This window comes from Equus przewalskii, chromosome 21, assembly GCF_037783145.1.
Source record: "Equus przewalskii isolate Varuska chromosome 21, EquPr2, whole genome shotgun sequence".
NCBI lineage: Eukaryota > Metazoa > Chordata > Mammalia > Perissodactyla > Equidae > Equus > Equus przewalskii.
In genome coordinates, this window is record NC_091851.1 from 43,737,464 (window position 1) to 43,754,344 (window position 16,881).

A 16,881-nucleotide genomic window follows, 5' to 3' on the forward strand; every position below is an offset into this window, starting at 1 on the left:
GCCGATTAACGTCGACCCACAGCCAACCTTCTGCGGACATTCACAGCCGCGCACTGTCTGGAGTCGGAAAACCAGCTCAGGGCCTCTGTTTATCTGTGCACATAGCAGAGACAAATCACAAGTGCAAATAACTTAAGTAAATGCAACTATGTAGCACATAGACAACCACCACAAAGGGAGAGAGAAACCACTGAAATCATTTGAATGTGGCTACCCAACCACCCCTTCAGACACACTTTTCCCTTACCCACCTCCCACTGTGCTGGCTAGAGGCCAGTTTCATACCTTCCCATCCTCTCTTGCAGCAAGAGCTGGCCTTATGAATCAGTTTGGCCCATGAGACCTAAGGAGAAGTCTTCTGGGGAACTTCCAGGAGACCAAGAGATAGGCAACCAAGGAGAGCTCTTTGGACCCTTCCCCTTTCTCCTGTCAGACGATGTGATCTCTGGAGCTGCAGCAGCCATCTTGTAACCATGAGGTAACAGGCATGAGGAATTTGAGGATGGTAGAGGGAAGGTGGTGCAAATTTCATGTATACCTGGATGACATCACTGAGCTGCTACGGCAAACTTGGAATCACTTTCCTGAAGACTTGCTGTTATGGGAGATAATGACATGTTTTTAGTGCTGACACTACTGTTAGGCAGGTGTTCTGTGACTTAGAACAAGTCCCAAATGAGACATCCTTCCTCTCCACAGGAGCAGGGAGCAGGCTCTGGGAGATACGTATCTTGTAGCCTCTCCTGTCTCTGAGGGTGGTGCTCATGTTTAAAGATAAGTATTTTGTACACTATGGGCCCTAAACTTAAGCTAATTATTACATCTCATGTGCAACAACCGAGCGGCAATCGGCCCCAACACAGGAAGAAGAAACAGCAGTGGGGTCTTCCACGCAGAGAGGGGGCGCGTCCATCTCCAATGTGGCAGCTTCCTAAGGGATTTCGAGGGTAACTTCATTCTGCCCAATTTCCGTCCTACCCACTGCCTTCCACCGAGCCCCGTGGAAGGCGCGACTGCAGCATCACACTTTTTTCCAAATGTCCAGGCCTCTTCAAAATCTATAACGGGACTTGAGTAAAAAACATAAGTATAACTCTGAAAATGTGAAGCCACCCACAGAAACGCACAGTCTTGGATATAAGGGCTCAACTGGACTCAGAGAGGGACCTACAGGTGTCCCCAGTGAGTGGCAGCTGGCAGACTAACCAGGACATCTGGCCACAGGCCACCGTATGTTCACAGAAGGGCCCCGAAGAGACTCCGCAACCAGGCTGGGCTCCCGAGGCGGCCTGAGGAACGGCCCCATCCACGGAGAGCACCTGCCATTCCTCGTTTAGTCCCACGGCCCCGAGCCGCCCCACATGAGAGGGACACTGCTACGGACTGAATGGCGTCCCCCCAAATTCATGTGTTGGAGCTGCAACCCCCAACATGATATTCTCAGGAGTGGGGCCTCCGGGAGACCCTGGGCTTACACAACGTCCTGGGGACCTCACGATGGGATCAGTGCCCTGAGAAAGAGGGAGCGACCTGGGCCTGAGCACTGTGAGGACACAGCCAGAAGGCAGCCGCCCCAAGGCCAGGGAGAGGACCAGACCCCGCCACGCTGGCCCGCGCGGATCCCGGACCTCCAGCCCCCGGAACTGCGAGAAATAAACGTCTGCCGTCTAAGCGGCTTGCGTGTGTTGTGTTTGGGCAGCCCAGGCCCACAAGGCAGAAACGGAGGCCTGGGGCAGTGAGTACCTTCAGAAACCTGCCTGACATCATGCGCCAGGGACCTGGGACTCAAAGCCAGACACCCCGCTGTCCCCAAAGTTGGGCAGGTGACCTGTCATCCCCAAGCCCCAGTGTCCTCACACGTCAAAGCAAATGTGGGAACTGTGCTGTTGGATGAGCAGCCGGTGTGGGCGGGACCTCACTTAAGATGGAGAAACATTAGTCGTCCACAGCAAAAAACTAGGGCACAGGAAGTGCCACCCCACGTAGTCTGGCACAAACAGAGTTCAGAAAACAAAGAGGAAAAGGTACAATTCTCCCGTGAAGTTTTTATTTTATTTCTCTTTTTACAGATGAGGCCGGCCCCCAGTCGAGTGTATGAATCTGAGGCCTTGTTTGTGCCCTAAGCTGGCAGGCTCGCGGATTGCTGGCCCTGACAGTTAGGTGTTTCCTTGAAACTGCATCAATAAACACAGACTGTAATCAGCAAGGGGCGACTTTCTAGTATAACAGGATTCGTAATAAGAAAATCAGCTTCCTGGTTCGTCTGTGCCCAGTCCACAACAGACTAGCTGCCCCTTGCACAGGGGATCACAGCTAAGGAAGGACCACCGACCCCATCCCGCATGGCTCAGGGCGTGGGACCCGCGTACACCCTGCTCTCGTGACAGAAGCCGGGCAGCGCCCGCCACTGCCCCGGAGCTGAGGCGAGCTCACACAGGACGTGTGCAGGCAGGCCAGCTCCAGAGCCGGCCGAGTGACAGCGTCGCTGCCAGCAGCTAATGTGCCCGGCACCTGCTGCCATGTGGCCCGTGCTCAGCTCTCCTCCTGCCCCCGCACAGCGCACCTCCCAGCAGCCCAGGAGGCAGGCGCCAGCGCCAACCCCGAGGAGGTCATGGGGACCCAGGGAATTACCTGCCCAAGGTCACAAAGCTGACAAGTGGCAGAGGCGGGATTTGGACTCGTGCAGCTCGACCCCAGAGCCAACGTCTTAACTACCTCCTGAGACATATTAGGGGGCCTTTTAAAAAACAGAAAACGGGGGGGCTGCTGGGATGAAGCAAACTGAGGAAGGGGCGCACAGTGTGCTCCATCGCCTTGGTGGGGACTCATAGCACACCCCTCACGGCAAAGACGCTGGGAAGGCTTCAGAGGAGAAAGCTGCTTAAATCAGAGTTTCCTCAAACTAGGAGCCCTCAGGGCTGGCCTGGTGGCATAGTGGTTAGGTTCGTGCACTGGCTTGGGCAGCTCGGGGTTCACAGGCCCGGATCCCGGGCTTGGACCTCACATTGCTCGTCAGGCTATGCTGTGGGTGTGTCCCACATAAAATAGAGGAAGATGGGCACATATGTCAGCTCAGTGACAATCTTCCTCCCCCCCCACTAAAAACCTAGGAGGGGCCCCTCCGAAAATCCAGGAGGAGGGCGGTGTCTGTGTGTCGCTGGACATCCGCAGAGGACGAGGCAGATGCCGCTTAAGCTTTTTTATCCTTTACCCTTTCTCAGGTGGAAGGTACACACAGCCTGAAGCAGGAGTCATGACTTCCATCATGGCCCAGATCATCACTGATATAGGCCCTGCGAACACACAGCCTCTGTCACAACAACTCAGCTCTGTGGCTGCTGTGTGCCAGGAGCCCCAGACAACGTGGGAACGAACGCTCACGTGCCAGTAAAGCTTCACCGACCCCGGAGTGTGCATCCCACCTAACTTTCACCTGTCATGAAATATCATTCTTCTTTGATTATTTATCAGGCTTTCACAAAATGTGAAAACCATTCTCGCTCACGGGCTGCACAAACACAGACAGCAGGCAGCCCTGGCCCGCGGGCTGTGCCCTAAGGCTCTACGGGTTGTCGAGGGGCAGGAAGAGGGGGTACGCAGCTTCCCTGCTCCCCGAGCCCCCCAGTAAGTTACCTGCTGAGAGGGGACCAAGGTGAGAGAGACTTGCCCTATTTCTCTGTTTCCTCCTGAGGGAAGTTGGAGGAGAAAAAAAAAAGAAAAGAGGGAGCAGTTTTAAGCGTGTGTTTCATAACCTTTTGGTATCATCGGACAAAAGGCGCTGTGCAAATATTTTGGTTCCCAGGAGACAATGCCTGCTCTTTAGAGATTTGACCTCCATTTTCGTCTCCAGGGTGTTTCAGACCCAGGCAGAGCTGGGTTCCCAGGAGAGGGCTCACGTTTTGATTGCAATCTGCGCTCCTTTCAACCGGAAAATCGTCCGTCAGTCTAGAAATGCCGCTTCCCCCGCTCGCCCCACGGGCCGATGGGTTTGCGGGAAAGGCTCTCAAACCAATTTCCAAGTTTGAAGAAAGTCCTCCTAAAACCAGTGGTTCTCAACTGGTGGTGATTTTGCCCGCCAGGGGACACTGGCAATGTCTGGAAACACTTTTGGCTGTCACAGCTTTGGGGAGGGGCGCCACTGGCACCTGGGGGCAGAGGCCAGGGACGCCGCTCAGCATCCTGCAGTGCCCGGGACGGGCCACAGCAGAGCACCGTGCGGCTGAAAATATCAACAGGGAGGGGCTGGGACCTCACCCCAAACCTTCCTTAAAAAGGCACGTTCAACTTCCTAGGGCATTTGAGCCACAAGAGTCCCAGAGATTTCTGGATCTCCTTTCCCATCCTATCCCCCCCTCAGTATATCAAGACAATGAGAAGCTCAGGGTTTGAGTAGGTATAAGGCAAGCTGCTTCATTTATTGTTTCCTCCTAAAGGAAATGACCAACCGGTGCCTCCACCCTATAAACATTTACTAGCCCTGGAAGGTTCGGAGGCCCCACTGCCATTTTTAAGGGCTTCTCTCTCAACAAATGTTGGGTCAAATCAGTCAGAAAATGGAACCTGAGAAGGGGGAAGATGGCGGGGGGCATTTTACAAAGTTCAGGACCAAGAGGAAAATTGAAAGACCTAAAACGACCTCCCCATCCCCTCTTTCTTGCTCATAAACAAATGACTGCTTTATACCAGGCGTCCCATGAACGGAGGCAGACAGAGTTTTAAAGGTCTCGGGGCCCAGCCACACGGGGTTTTCATTCGCCGGCTGAGCCTCGTCATGTTAGTGGGTCTGTAGCTTGACTAGTTATTGGCCTTTGGGGTGTAACGCCCTGAAAACAGCCCGGCTCTCCGGGACCCAAGCTCTGGAAACAGCGACACCACCAAGAGCCGCCACACCGCGTCTCCAGTAGGAGGGTTTTCTGGTTTGCTGGGGTTGGAAAAAATGTAATCACAAAGAAGAGTGAAGAGAAAAATGTAACAAATATCCAGGTACCCACAACTGAGAGGTAACAAGAGTTAGTATTGTGGTTTCTTCCTTTTTTTTTAAATAAACTTTTTATTTTAGAAGAACTTTAGTTTTAGAGAAAAGTTGCAGACTGTAGCGTTCCTGCTCACCCTTACTCAGCTTGCCGCAACGTAACATCTTCCACAACCACGGGACACGCGTCACAACTAAGAAATTAACATCGGGGGCTGGCCCCGTGGCCGAGTGGTTAAGTTCGCGCGCTCCGCTGCAGGCGGCCCAGTGTTTCGTCGGTTCAAATCCTGGGCGCGGACATGGCACTGCTCGTCAGACCACGCTGAGGCAGCGTCCCACATGCCACAACTAGAGGAACCCACAACGAAGAATACACAACTATGTACCGGGGGGCTTTGGGGAGAAAAAGGAAAAAATAAAATCTTTAAAAAAAAAAAAAAAAAGAAATTAACATCGGTGTGTCACTAGTAACTCAACTCCAGGTTTTTTCAGGTTGCAGCAGTTTTCCACTGATGTCCTTGTTCCGTTTCAAGATCCAATCCGGGTACCACGTCGCACTTCCTAACAGTTTCTTAATTATTAAAAGGAAGAAAACTTGACAGGAGCACTTGGAGTTTATTTCAAAGTTCCCCCCATGTCACCCCTTCCTGCCTCCCCGAGGTGGCTGGTGCGGGTCCTCTGCCCACGTTTTCACGGTGTTACTACATAGGAATAACCCACAAATGATATATACTGTTATCTGGTGCCCTTGTCTGGGTGTGTTCTGACACAATGACAAACGGTTACAGCCTTCTGCAACTTGCTTTCTCCCTCCTGACATTCTGTTTCGATTCTACGATGATACATAAAAAACAAGTCCTTGCATTCCCTTCTGGTTTATTACAAATTTATACAGAAATTTATTACAGATTTATGTCTCCAATGCCCTGCTCGTGGACATTTAGAACTGTTGGTGATTTTATGCTCTTACAAACAATATGCAGTATTTATTCTGGTTCACGTGGTAAAGACGGTCTTTTCTATAGTGTCATGAGGTATTGCTACCAAAATGCCAACCTCCAGCTGCCTCTGGAATTTCCCCATCAAGGGAGTATGGAGCCCTGGCACACGGACACTCGGGGCCCTTTGCCCTGACAATTGTTTTTAAGCCATAGAGACAGAGGAGAGAGGAGTTCTCACAAGCAGGATGCTCCGAAAGGGGAAGACGTGTGCTGTGCATCTTTATCTCACTCTGCAGGGCACAGATCCACAGTCAAGGTCAAGAGCTCGGCGTCTGCTTTGGTGGTCTCAACACCACTCTTCTTGTGGCCCAGCCCCCCATTCCCACACCCCCAGGGGGCCAGGAACAGTGGCTGGCTCTCCATGAGCGAGAGCTGGATTCAAACACCAGCCCCGCCACTTCCTAGCCACACAAGTTTGAGTCCCTTCGGCTTCCTCCTCCCTCCAAGGGGGATATCACTTGCTTTGCTGAATGCTGAGAGAACTCAAGGATGAGCCTGATCAAGAAGGTTATTATCCATCCATTCCTGCCACAGAGAGATCTCGACCGTCCCCCCGCTCACTGTGAATCATTTCAGCGATGCATTTAGATAACGAAGGAGTCTCTGAAGTCCTTTCCTGGATTCAGCCATGCAGGATCCTGCCTGGACTAGAAGTGCCTCCGAGACCCAGAAAGAAAAAGCAGCTCTCCGGCTCCAGGTCCGACTTCACGATGAGGCAGCAACCTCGCAGCCCGGACAAACGCCTCTTCAGCTGGGACCAGCGTCAGGCTCCTCAGTTCTCTGGGTAGTAAAGTGGCTGAGAGACAGGTCCTGAAGAGGCGAGTGCTTTTACAAGTGGGACCGGAGAGAAGGGTTATTCTTGCCGACCCAAGTGAGTACCTCAGTGATGCAGAAGCTTCTAGAAACGCTGGTCTCCAAAATGGGGTGCAAGCACTTGGGGGAGGCAGGAGGGGACCCTTGGGATACAGGGGGAAAATATGACAATCACACTTAGGTAAATTTCAAGAACTGGCGGACACGGGGGAAGATAGAAATTTACCAGCTGAGCTTCAACAAAATTCTCTGCGTAACTGGGAGACGAGATGGAAAACTAAGGGGCTTGTTTTAATAACACAGCCAAACACTCACTGGTTCCATCTCCATCTCTGCATCTTGGGAGACAGTCTCTCGCCTACGACAGGCGGGTAGTCGCTAGTGCATTTCCCAGACACTTTCTGCTGCCCACCTTTCCAAGCAAGGGTGGAATTGTAATTTTCTGCCCACGGTGGGTCAGGTTTGACCAGGTGACTAGCTCTGGCCAATGAAATGGAAGCAGAGGGCCACGCCACCTCCAGGTGGAAATTCCACATTCCAGGTGCACAATTCACATGGCCTTTCCCTCTGGCACCGTAATTGGTGACATCTGAGGGGGTGACAATTCTATCAGCCTGGGGACCTGAGCCCCCTCCTGCCTGGCCAATGTGCAGAGCCCCCTACCCACCTGTGATGGAGCTAAAACCTAAGACAAGAGGACAAACCTCTGTGGGTTAAAAGCTCCTGAGATCCTGGGGTTCTTTGTTATCACGTGACGACTTCATTCATGCTGACTAGACAGGCGAAGGATCAAAATAACCAAAATTCAGGACCAGACCTTTAGCTCACTGATCCCAAACTGTTGAACTATGATTTTTGAAAGACATCAAATTCCATCACATTGAAGGATTTAGGGAGAGTGAAGTTAATCAAATTTGTCTTGCTAATTGATTAAAATTGCAATCTTTGTATTAATTAATAATAATTAGATGAAATGTGAATTCACATGAGAACTTTGTATTTTTTTTTATCTCTAGTGCCTCCTACTTACATGTCTATTTTAGTCTTTGTTTTATAAAGTAAAACCTAGCCTAAAACAGTAGCAGTTATAGGATTTAATTCTATTTAGGGTCTATATTTGAAAATTCACTAGTGGGGATGCAAGATCGAAAACCATTGGGAAGACGCTGCCCAAGAACGTCTTCGCTCTATCCACGCGCGCAGGCACCAAGGTCTGAGCACCTTCGATGCTGGGAGAACTCTGCGAGGCAGTGCAAAAGCGTGATTTCTTAGCAAGAATGTCTGAAAAAAGTCAAGAAGAGTCCTTTATCAAAGGCCAACACACACACAAGCCATTGAAACCACAGGATAACGTGCCTGCCTCTGTGTGCATTGTTAAAGTGCTGGGCAGATGAGCCCTGGGACCATTCTAGGCCAACTGTCAAGCTACGCGCTTAGATTTTCTTTTTTTTTTTTTTTTTGAAACTACATGAAAGCAAGAGAGAGAGGCTGGCATCACAAGACAGCACAGGCCTAACTCCAATGCTTAAAAGCACGCAGCTCCTCGATTCTGGAAACAGTGCAAGTTTTTATTCACAGCCAAATTTAATTAAGCCAGACAACAAAAGACTGAAACTTGAAAGCTGCTCTGGGGAGATAAAGATGTGAAAGAACACGTGACCGCAAAGATGCAGGGAAACTCAATCCTCGCTCTGCCAGATTTTTCACACAGTCTCGGAAGAGCTGACGGGAATTTATGGGAGGCCGAGAGGGAGACAGCCCACCCCTCATCTCAGGCCCCGGAGACATTCTCTTTCGTTCCTCCGGTCTCCAGAGGCTTCTAAATACACTGAATCCACACTGGGCTTTATTGTAGTTTGACCCCAGCTGGGGGAGCGGGGCGGGGGTTGGGGGGGGCAGGCTTGCACCTGCTCCAATAAAAAGTGGGGAAGTTGTGCTGTTCTGTTAATGAATGCTCTGAGCTTGTCACTCCCTTGAAAGAAAAGACAATTTGTACTTTGACCATCTTCCAGAAAGGCGTAGGAAGAAATACTCCAGTAATGCGATGTTTTGAAATTAAAACTTTGTATTTTGGAATAATTTTTCATTTAGAGAAAAGTGGCAAAGATAGTAGAGTTCCTGTACACTTCTCTCTCAAGTTTCTGTTTTCCCTAGGAGTAACATTTTTAAATAGCCATGGATGCCAAAATCGAGAGAAAGAGTCTGCAGTGTACTCTATCTTGGTGTAAGCTGGTGTGCTCCTTCAGTTACCCGATCTCTGAAAGAGAAGGGGAGGGTGTGCACATGCGCACGCGCACACACACATCTTTGGTGCCATTTTCACGGCATCTTTAAAATAACACGGGTGGCTTAATCTCAGTATTTTAAGATTAAATACTCAAAAACTGAAATTTGGACGAACATACCAAAGTGAATGGTGATCCAGCCACGAGAATAAAACCAACAGTTACCATCTATTGTGCGCCAGCTGTGTGCCACACATGCGTTATGTGATCTTGTCTTCATGAGGATCTGTGGAGGAGGGGATTATCATCCAGCTTTATAAGACGAGGAAACAAACTCAGAGATGTTAAGAAATTTGCTCAAGGTCACACAGCTAATAGGCAACCAGAGTGGAAACAGACACATGGGTTTAGGCTGTGCCTAAAGAGAATCACTGTGGATGCCGTTCCATCCTCCCTTGCCAAGTCACACCCTCTGCTGTCACCAAGAACTTCCGTTACACGGCAGTGAAGCCCCCCAGCCCCCCACTCCATATATCACCCAGAATTAGCTGCAAAGTGTCAGGAAACTTGGCCAGGCAGCCCCGAGCATCAGCGAGGGCTGGAAGCCTTCACTGGGAAGCCCTTTATAGAAAGCCGCAGTTGGCAGCCCCCGCTCCTGCATGGGAACAAATTAACATTGGCATTCCAAACACAGGAAAGGAAGGAAATTGGAAACACAGTTTATGCTTGGCCGGCCCTTTGAAATACTGTACCATGCTACCGACATCAATTAATGAAAAGCAGGGTTGTGCTAAGAGGCTCTGGTTTGGAAATGCATTAACACACGTTAAACATGTTTGTACAGGAACCGGATTATAAGCAGCCTGGCTCCAAAACAATGAAGCAATTACCCTAGAACTGGTGCGCTCAGAGCTGTCATTAATTCAATCCACTCCACTGGGATCAGCGAGGCTTTGCGCGGCTCCCAACAACGCCTTCCGACACGAACGTTGAAAGGACAGCACAGCACATGCTACTCTGAGTTTCGCATAAGGAAGTGTCAAACTTCATGTGCTCCTAACATCCCCCCAAATCATAAACACTCCACTCGGGAGAGGGGAAAACAGACAGCGGGCGCCCTGCTGGCCATCGGCACCGCCACTGCACACTGGGTTCCAGCAGTTTTTCACTGGGGAAGGTTAACTATGAAATATCTGTTCCACATTAAGAAATACCGAGTCACATTTTTGTCAAATATTATTTGTCAAATGCCATTTGCTGCAAAACCCAGAATTCAATTGCAGCTGAGCACACAGCTAATACCACACGGTTCACATAATCACCGCGGTCGCGCACGGGGTCGTCTGCAGCAAGAGAACCCCCCTTCCTCCGTAAGCTGTTTCAGGAATTGGAAAGAATAGCATCTGAAGCTCTGGAATAAATAAAGGACTGTGCCTTGAGCTGTCCCATACAAAGGACCCAGCGCGCTGGGAGAAGAGACGCGAAACAACCAACGGGCAAGTGCCCGCTAAACACTTCTGTAAGAACGCTTAAGAGCAAAGATTTCAGATGATAAGGGTGAGTCTCGATATTTCTGCCTTGCAATGAAAGAACTGGCTGGCTCCTTGAAAGGCCAGCATCCTCAGCACGTCACACAGACATACCCACCTGCGGCGGCACCAAGGGTCCAGGCAACCGGCGTCACGGATGTCGCCGCCCTGCTCCCTCGCCCTGGTGACGTCACCCCTCCACTCCACGTTGATCTGGGATCCATCAAGTTGGAGCAATTTGGGTGTGTAAAGCTAAATGTGTTATCATTTCCACCACAAATCAACAGTTTCTCTGTAAATATTGGTATTTCCTCACCCCAGGAAGGCAAGAGGAGGCAAAATGGCACTGACGCATTTGATTTAAACTAATTAAAAGCAGAGGGTCATGCAATTCAATATATTGATTTTACCAGTGGGACTTAAATCTTTTATAATAAGTGTACACAGCTGCAACGCTCTCCCACCACCACGTTTTAAAGACTAATCCTCGCATGCCTCTGACAATAACATGACAGGTCTCACACATCCCTGCCCGTGCCCTAACCCCAGTGACACTGCCAGAGCGCATTGAGGCGAAGCACTGAAGCGGCCTGCCAAGAAGCCAGCGTGTCGACAGCCCCCAGCTAGGTCTGAAGAGTGAGCGCAGAAAAGTCAACGTGGCCAGCCATTTAGTGCAAAGGGCTGTCCATGTGAACTATTCAGCTGGCCACACGGATGGGCAGGCCGGGGAGGGTGGGGCTGGGGCAGTGCTGGGACTCTCCGATTCCTGCACCGGGCCAAAGATGACCTTACCCAATAGGGAAAAAAGATATTAAAGCCATCGGGGTGATCAATCAACTTAGATGGGACTCTCCCTGGAATGAAGTCATTACTCGTCTCCGAGTTCAGCGGACATGTGACATTCGCTCATATCGCAGGCATCCCCGTGGTCAGGGGACCCGACACCAGCTGCTTTGCTCAGCAGAGGCTTGATGGCCTACTATGCGATGTCAGCCCCCAAACCAGCACTCACAGAGCTGCGTCTGAGAAGCAGTTTCTTCTCTCTGTGCATCTAGACTCCTCCCTTCGCGGCCCCCACATCGCTTGCTCTCTGGGCCGCCACCCCTTCGATGGGCCACTCCACAACCGAATGACAACCCCGGGATCAAAACCAAAAATAGCCACCCAAGCTGGCATCCGGGGCTTGGCCTGAACCTGCCTTGATTCCAGAAGGGAAAAACAAAGAAGATCAAAAAAGTTCAAATCTGGGTCACAGATATCCTTTGGAGACGAGGGGTGGGGGTGGGGGGGGGTGGAGAAGACCTTTGATTTACACAAGCAGGAAAATGAGGTTTAAAAGAAGTGATTTTGAAAGGGTTACTGAAAACACAGCTGTTGGTGCACTCCTATAGCGAAGGCGCTCCTCAGAAAGAAAGCAAGGAGGGAGAAAAGCCTGTGTGACATCTATATTAACCTCTGGCTGCTCACCAGCGAGGGCCGGCGCTCCAGCGCTGGAATGTGGAACAGCCCCTTCCAAATTTTAACACAAGCCAGGTTACAGCTGCGAACGCCTGCAGCCCGGCTCCCTTCGCGGAGCACCTCCCCGAAGGAAATTTTTAAACTGTAACAGAATCTTTTTCTAATACTCTACAGTGGTAGGGCCTGTTCTTAAGGGGCAAAAGGAGAGATCTTAATGCCAAACACTTGTCAACAAAAAGGATAGCCAGATGGGATAAAAGTCCCACAGCACAGCCTTCTCCCTGCTCTTCAGCTCCGTTCACAAAAGCCACTTTTAGACCCTGAGTCTAATAAGGATAGGTTTCCAACTTTCCCTTTTTTTAATTTAGCTTTGAAGATTATACAAATTCGGTTCCTTCATAACCTGGAACGGAGATAAATATGCATCACACACCCTTAATGCCAGCCGACTTCTTTGGAAGAGTCCAAAAGGAGCTGCTGGATTTCTCCAAAGAAAGCACGGTGGGGGACGATCTCCCAATTCAGCCTGCAGGATTCACAGTGCCTGGGGACAAGTCAAGAGAGGGGAGCCTGTTTTGAATTCCATTAAGAGTACACAGAGGAGTCGGGGGCTTGTTAATCCAAACCAGTTTACAAATCTCGCCATTGAACTCAAGGGGCCCAGGCAGGGAAGATGGGGGCCCCTCTGGCAGCTCCACTAGCATTACACGGGGCTTTATTGTCCAGGCTGGTCTTTGTCATAAGGTGCGGCCTGAAGTCCTCATTCTCGGCACCTGGTTTTGTCGTAAATTCTCCTCTAGTTCCCTCTCTAGTTTAGATCCTGCTCAGCCTGGCAAAAAGCTTGAATTCCGAGGAGAACGACTTATAGGAACAAAAACCAGTTTGGCTGCAGACAGAAGGAAGACTAAACGCACCAGGTCTGCAAAAGCCGTCAGAATTCAGGCAGAGATCCCCCAAGCACTGCAGGACAGCGACGGAATGCCGCGGAGGGCAGAGGGTGCGGTGGAGAAAGTCAGGCTCCCCTCGAGCTCTCCATCCACGGCCCCCAACGTCCCCCCACGTCCCCCGAATGATAACAAGTAATGGTTTGATTCGGAAAAGTGACATTTGCTCACTCAGGTAAAGTGTGAGACTAAATGCACCTCTGGAAAACTTTGTAAGTTACAGATCAATCATGATTTGCAATTCAAGGAAAAAGAGTGGGCTTTCTCAGCAAATCAGCCTCTAGACAAGTCTCCTACATACTCCCCTCCACCCCCACTGCCACCCCCAAGCTCCTCCTGCAGAGAAACTCTGGTGGCACGGGCAGGATGGCAGGGACAGGCAGTTGCTTCCTGCGCTGGTGCCGAGTAGAAATCAAAGGCCAACCTCAGAAGCACAGGCAGGAAGACTGGCCAAACTGCTGTCCAGTCTTCACCCAACTCATTACCTCGAGTTTTGGGGACAGATTGAGAAAGAAAACAAGGTCAGTGCACTCTGTTCAAAGCCACTGCGCCATCTAATTTGGAGCGATGTTCCAGAAAGCAAGACCCGAGAAAGTCAGGGCCGTCCCACAAAAGCCCAAAGCCAGCCCGACTGATTAAGAGGCTCAGACAAGCCGGGCTTTGTCCTTTCAAGATGAAAGAAATGGGTCTAACGGGGTTGAAAGGTGTGTGTAGAGCCAGAGGAAAACCACCCAGCTGTGGCCTTCTCATACAAGCCCCTGCTTGCTCCTGCCACCAAGGGGGAGCAAAGAGCCCTGCCCCAAGGTCCCCAGAGACAGCCAGTCAGCAACTTGGTCCTTCTCTGGGGTGGGGGAGCCCCAGGTCCCACGGTGCGGCTGGTCCATGAGAAGCAGGCCACTTTTCACACTGGGTTTGCAGAGCCTTCCACAGAGGCCAGAGCTTAGAAATACCTTTTTAATGACCCCAGCCAGGCGCTGAAGGCCACCACTGGGACCTGCTGCATTGACTGGGAGTCCTGGGTACCCAACAGACCCGAAGATGCCATAAATCTCCGCCAGAGAAAGGGCAGTGTTAAACCCCTCTTCAGGATGGCGACAGAGCCCTGCTTTAATTTACTTGTTTCCATGCACGTATTTAGAATTTTTCTTTAGTCTCCGGTACAGGCTATAAATACACAAGGTAAAAAAAAAACACAGATAGACAAAAGTGCTGACAATGAAAGATCAGACCCCAGCCCCCACTCCCTAAGCCCCAGCCCCAGTGCCGCCCGCCCCCTCCCCCCACCCGATAAAATCTATTTCCAGTTCACGGATGGGGACCGGACCATCCACAAGCACATAGGAAATCTCACTGACCGGCACCTTGATTTCTCCACCTCGTCCATCTCGGAGATGGTTCTAAATGATGACATATGGAGCGGCCTCGTTCTAACAGGCTGCGTAGTATAATTTAAACTTTCTTGAAGTTATTTTGGCATCTAAACCTCCCACCCTTTGCTCGCTGAAACTCATTTCACTCTTTGATTTTTGGCTATTATTAAGGACAGACAATGGCGTCCTGAGCACTCCAGGGACCTTATCTGGACCTGGAAGCATTAAGGTGGATCCCGCTTCCCCGCGCCCCCATCCACGCCCCAGGGCCCAGCGGGGGCTTCAGTATCATTATTCCTGTGTTGACACAGCGCCCGTGGGCGTGTTTGCCGTCCTGCTCCCTTCGGATTTTCGCAGCAAGTTACACATGTAGAATGAAAGCGGCTCAGGAAACAGCGCTATCGCGGCGTTTTATCTCGGAAACCAAATATTTGACCATCAGCCCTACTGCGCGCGCTGCCGGGGGTTAGTTTGAGCAAGTCTGGTCCATGTGGGGGCACAGATGGAGCGGGAGCCACTGCGCCCCCGCCGCAGCGCCAGCCTCCGGTCGCCGGGTCTGTCGCGGCTCCAGTCGGGAGCCGGGTCCCCCGGCCGCCCCCGGCGGTGAATGCTTGGAGATCCCGCGCCACCCAATCGCCAAAAGCCGCGGTTTGCGCGCCACACGTGATAAACGCTGAAAATGGATTCTGCCCGCCCGGGACCTATCATTAAATATTTAAAATAGAAAGCTCGCAATGGCAACGTTTCTTCCCCAGCTCCAGCCAGGAGAGCGGAGAGCTAGGGGGGCGCCCGGCGGCCGGGAGAGGGGCCCGAGGCGCTCCGGGCACGCAGCACGCTAAGGCGGGCGCACCGCGAGGGGACAGGTAGGGTTGCCAGGGCGGGGAAGGGGGCGCGACGCCCGCGATGCCAGTACCAGGCGGGGCTGAGAGGGACCCAGAAAGGGCGGGAAGGCAGCTTCTCCGAGCAGGGCCCTTTAAATCCAGGTAGCGCGGGCCGCGCCGGCCGGGCACAGCTCACATGACCGAGCCCCGCGCTTTGAACTGAGCCGCGGCTGGCCAGGCGCCTCCTGCCCGAGAGGTGCAGCCGCCGACTTAACCCCGAGGGGGCTTCGGAGCAGTCCTTGCCTCCCCAAATCTCCCAGAGGCCAGATGAGCCCGCCTCGCCCTACCTGGGGCGCGCACAGCTTGGGGTCCACTAGGACCTCGGGTAGGAGACCCTTGGCCAGGCACTGCAGTTTTACAAACGGCCAGGAGTGGAAAGATGGGCGGGCTGGATGTAAGAAGCGGCCCCCTCCCTGTCCCAAAGCGCCTCCCGACCGAGACGCTCACCCCCTCCCTCCTGCCCTCACTCACCAAGGTTGACGAAGCTCATGACCATGTCGGCGTCGGTGAGGAAGTGGCTATCTTGCAGGCTGGCCAGAGGGGGGCCCTGGGTACTGGAGACGGCCTTGTGGGGGTAGGAGAAGCCCTGGCCGTCGGGCCCGCCGCTCTCCTCCACCGCCATGGCATTGTACAGGTCCAGCATGAACATGGGCGCCGAGTTGTGCTTGCCCTGGAGGTGGGGGCGCGGGCGATGGGGCAAACCCAAGATGGAGAGGATCTCGCGCTGCATCTCCCGCCGCTCCTGGCTGCGGAGGCGCCGGTGGATGAAGCTCGAGTGCACCTCGTTGTCCAGGCTGAAGTCGGCCAGGGCGGAGCGCAGCAGGAACAGGGGCGCCCAGAGCGCCACAAAGCTGTGGGGCGCCGCGGTGCGCAGCGAGCGCACGTGCATCGCGCCGGATCTACGCGCGACCCGGGCTCCGGGCACCCGGCACCCGGGCCCGCGCGGCCCCAGGTGGCGGAGGGGGGCAGGCGGCGGTCCACGCCGCTCGGTCACTTGCTGCAGACGGGCCCCGCTGCGCCCGCGCCGGACATGGCCCCTCCCCGGCCGGCTGCGCTCTGCGCGGACCCCCACCGCCGGCTCAGCTCTGGCCCCGGGGCCCCTCGCCCCGCACTCGCCCGGGCGCACCGCGGGGCTTGGAAACCGGCGCGAGCGAGCGAGCGAGCGAGCAAGGAGGCGGGCGCGGGTGGGAGGAGCAGCCAGCACACCCAGGAGCCGGGAGAGCGAGCGCCGGGGAGGCAGTGAGGCGGCGCCGAGCGAGCGCGGCTTTTTCCCGCTCCTCTCGCGCTCTCGCCCTCGGGCGGCGGCGACCCACCCTCCTCCGAACTCCGGCGCCGAGAGCAGGGGCCCGGGGTCGCTCTCCCAGCTCTGCGCGCCCTTGATCGCACGAGAGGCCGCCTCGGGAGCCCCAGAGTGGTACGCGCTGGGGCCTGGGAGGAGGAGGAGGCGGAGGACGGGCTTCCAGGGGCCCCTCCCGCGCCCGCGGCCTCCCACCTGCCCTCGGCCCCGCCCTCCCCCCTGCTGCACCCAATGGGTTCATTCATTCCTTCTAGTGCGCTCCACAAATATTTACCGAGTGCCCACAGGGTGCCCAGCGCAGGGCCGGGCGCCGCGGGGATGCGGAGGCAGGAATCTGAGCCGACCCTGTCCTCTCCGGACTGCAGTCCGGATTGGGAAGGAGGCCTGAGCG

The 16,881-nt window shown here is 53.3% G+C and overlaps 1 protein-coding gene across 1 annotated transcript in view; it reads right to left on the minus strand.

Annotated features, from left to right (window-relative positions):
• BMP7 (bone morphogenetic protein 7) overlaps nt 1–16,634 on the minus strand; it is an 86,956-nt gene extending 70,322 nt beyond the window's left edge. The window contains exon 1 of the mRNA XM_070589620.1: nt 15,665–16,634. Coding sequence (XP_070445721.1) covers nt 15,665–16,082 — 418 coding nt within the window. The 5' untranslated portion in view covers nt 16,083–16,634. The remainder of the gene's footprint in view (nt 1–15,664) is intronic.
• Between the last annotated feature and the right edge of the window lie 247 nt (nt 16,635–16,881).